Source organism: Oncorhynchus gorbuscha, linkage group LG03 (assembly GCF_021184085.1).
Source record: "Oncorhynchus gorbuscha isolate QuinsamMale2020 ecotype Even-year linkage group LG03, OgorEven_v1.0, whole genome shotgun sequence".
NCBI classification, from domain to species: domain Eukaryota; kingdom Metazoa; phylum Chordata; class Actinopteri; order Salmoniformes; family Salmonidae; genus Oncorhynchus; species Oncorhynchus gorbuscha.
The window spans coordinates 102,173,326-102,175,825 of record NC_060175.1 but is presented as its reverse complement, the minus strand read 5'-3'; the positions used below and the strand labels follow the sequence as shown (position 1 = coordinate 102,175,825).

At 58.5% G+C, this 2,500-nt stretch overlaps 1 protein-coding gene across 1 annotated transcript in view; it reads left to right on the top strand.

Annotated features, from left to right (window-relative positions):
• The window catches only part of LOC124032392 (E3 ubiquitin-protein ligase UBR4-like), a 163,849-nt gene that overhangs the window by 61,481 nt on the left and 99,868 nt on the right, over positions 1-2,500 (top strand). The window contains 1 exon segment of the mRNA XM_046344766.1: positions 1,245-1,370. Within this exon segment, the coding sequence (XP_046200722.1) occupies positions 1,245-1,370 (126 nt within the window).

Sequence of the window (2,500 nt, the reverse complement as noted above, 5' to 3'; positions counted from 1 at the left end):
GTATTTTCCCTGATGTATCAGCATGGGTGGGTGTGTGTGCGTGGGATCGTGTGCGTGGGATCGTGTGCGTGGGATCGTGTGCGTGGGATCGTGTGTGCGTGGGATCGTGTGTGCGTGGGATCGTGTGTGCGTGGGATCGTGTGTGCGTGGGATCGTGTGTGCGTGGGATCGTGTGTGCGTGGGATCGTGTGTGCGTGGGATCGTGTGTGCGTGGGATCGTGTGTGCGTGGGATCGTGTGTGCGTGGGATCGTGTGTGCGTGGGATCGTGTGTGCGTGGGATCGTGTGTGCGTGGGATCGTGTGTGCGTGGGATCGTGTGTGCGTGGGATCGTGTGTGCGTGGGATCGTGTGTGCGTGGGATCGTGTGTGCGTGGGATCGTGTGTGCGTGGGATCGTGTGTGCGTGGGATCGTGTGTGCGTGGGATCGTGTGTGCGTGGGATCGTGTGTGCGTGGGATCGTGTGTGCGTGGGATCGTGTGTGCGTGGGATCGTGCGGGATCGTGTGTGCGTGGGATCGTGTGTGCGTGGGATGCGTGGGATCGTGTGTGCGTGGGATCGTGTGTGCGTGGGATCGTGTGTGCGTGGGATCGTGTGTGCGTGGGATCGTGTGTGCGTGGGATCGTGTGTGCGTGGGATCGGGTGTGCGTGGGATCGTGTGTGCGTGGGATCGTGTGTGCGTGGGATCGTGTGTGCGTGGGATCGTGTGTGCGTGGGATCGTGTGTGCGTGGGATCGTGGGTGCGTGGGATCGTGGGTGCGTGGGATCGTGGGTGCGTGGGATCGTGGGTGCGTGGGTGCGTGGGATCGTGGGTGCGTGGGATCGTGGGTGCGTGGGATCGTGGGTGCGTGGGATCGTGGGTGCGTGGGATCGTGGGTGCGTGCGTGGGTGCGTGGGATGGTGGGGGGGTGCGTGGGATGGTGGGGGGGTGCGCGTGGGATGGCGGGGGGGTGCGCGTGGGATGGTGGGGGGGGGTGCGCGTGGGATGGCGTGGGATGGGGGTGTGCGCGTGGGATGGTGGGTGTGTGCGCGTGGGATGGTGGGTGTGTGCGCGTGGGATCGTGGGTGTGTGCGCGTGGGATCGTGGGTGTGTGCGCGTGGGATCGTGGGTGTGTGTGTTAGATCGTGGGTGTGCGCGTGGGATCGTGTGCGCAACTGTGGTCTTGAATGCGTGTGTGTGCGTGTGCGCGTGCGCGTGTGTTCAGACAGTCTGATATCTCCTCTGACCAACCTGCGGTCGTCCTCAGGCCCTGGTGAAGCGCAGCCCCAGCAGCGGCACCATGAAGGAGTCCTCAGCCTTCCAGAGTGAACTGAGGATGCCTGAGAGTGCCATTCGTCATCAGAGCAGCCTGGGCTCCAGCGACAAAGACAAGGTAAGACGAGGGAGAAGGGGGATACCGAGTCGGTCGTACAACTGAATGGGGGATACCGAGTCGGTCGTACAACTGAATGGGGGATACCGAGTCGGTCGTACAACTGAATGGGGGATACCGAGTCGGTCGTACAACTGAATGGGGGATACCGAGTCGGTCGTACAACTGAATGGGGGATACAGAGTCGGTCGTACAACTGAATGGGGGATACCGAGACGGTCAACTGAATGGGGGATACCGAGTCGGACGGTCAACTGAATGGGGGATACCGAGTCGGCCGGTCAACTGAATGGGGGATACCGAGTCGGCCGGTCAACTGAATGGGGGATACCGAGTCGGCCGGTCAACTGAATGGGGGATACCGAGTCGGTCGGTCAACTGAATGGGGGATACCGAGTCGGTCGGTCAACTGAATGGGGGATACCGAGTCGGTCGGTCAACTGAATGGGGGATAGTCGGTCGGTCAACTGAATGGGGGATACCGAGTCGGTCGGTCAACTGAATGGGGGATACCGAGTCGGTCGGTCAACTGAATGGGGGATACCGAGTCGGTCGGTCAACTGAATGGGGGATACCGAGTCGGCCGGTCAACTGAATGGGGGATACCGAGTCGGCCGGTCAACTGAATGGGGGATACCGAGTCGGCCGGTCAACTGAATGGGGGATACCGAGTCGGCCGGTCAACTGAATGGGGGATACCGAGTCGGTCGGTCAACTGAATGGGGGATACCGAGTCGGTCGGTCAACCGAAATGTGTCTTCCTCATTTTTTTAACTGTATTTTTTTTCATCCATATTAAGAGATACAACAACAGAGACGAAGCAACAACAGCACTCACACATCCCTGCGTGTATTATATATTATATATACACACACACTCACACTCACACATACACATACACTCACACATACACACACACACACACACACACACACACACACACACACACATTCACACACATACACACACACATTCACACACATACACACATTCACACACACATTCACACACATACACACATTCACACACATACATTCACACACACACACACACACACATTCACACACACACACATTCACATTCACACACACACACACACATTCACATTCACACACACACATTCACATAC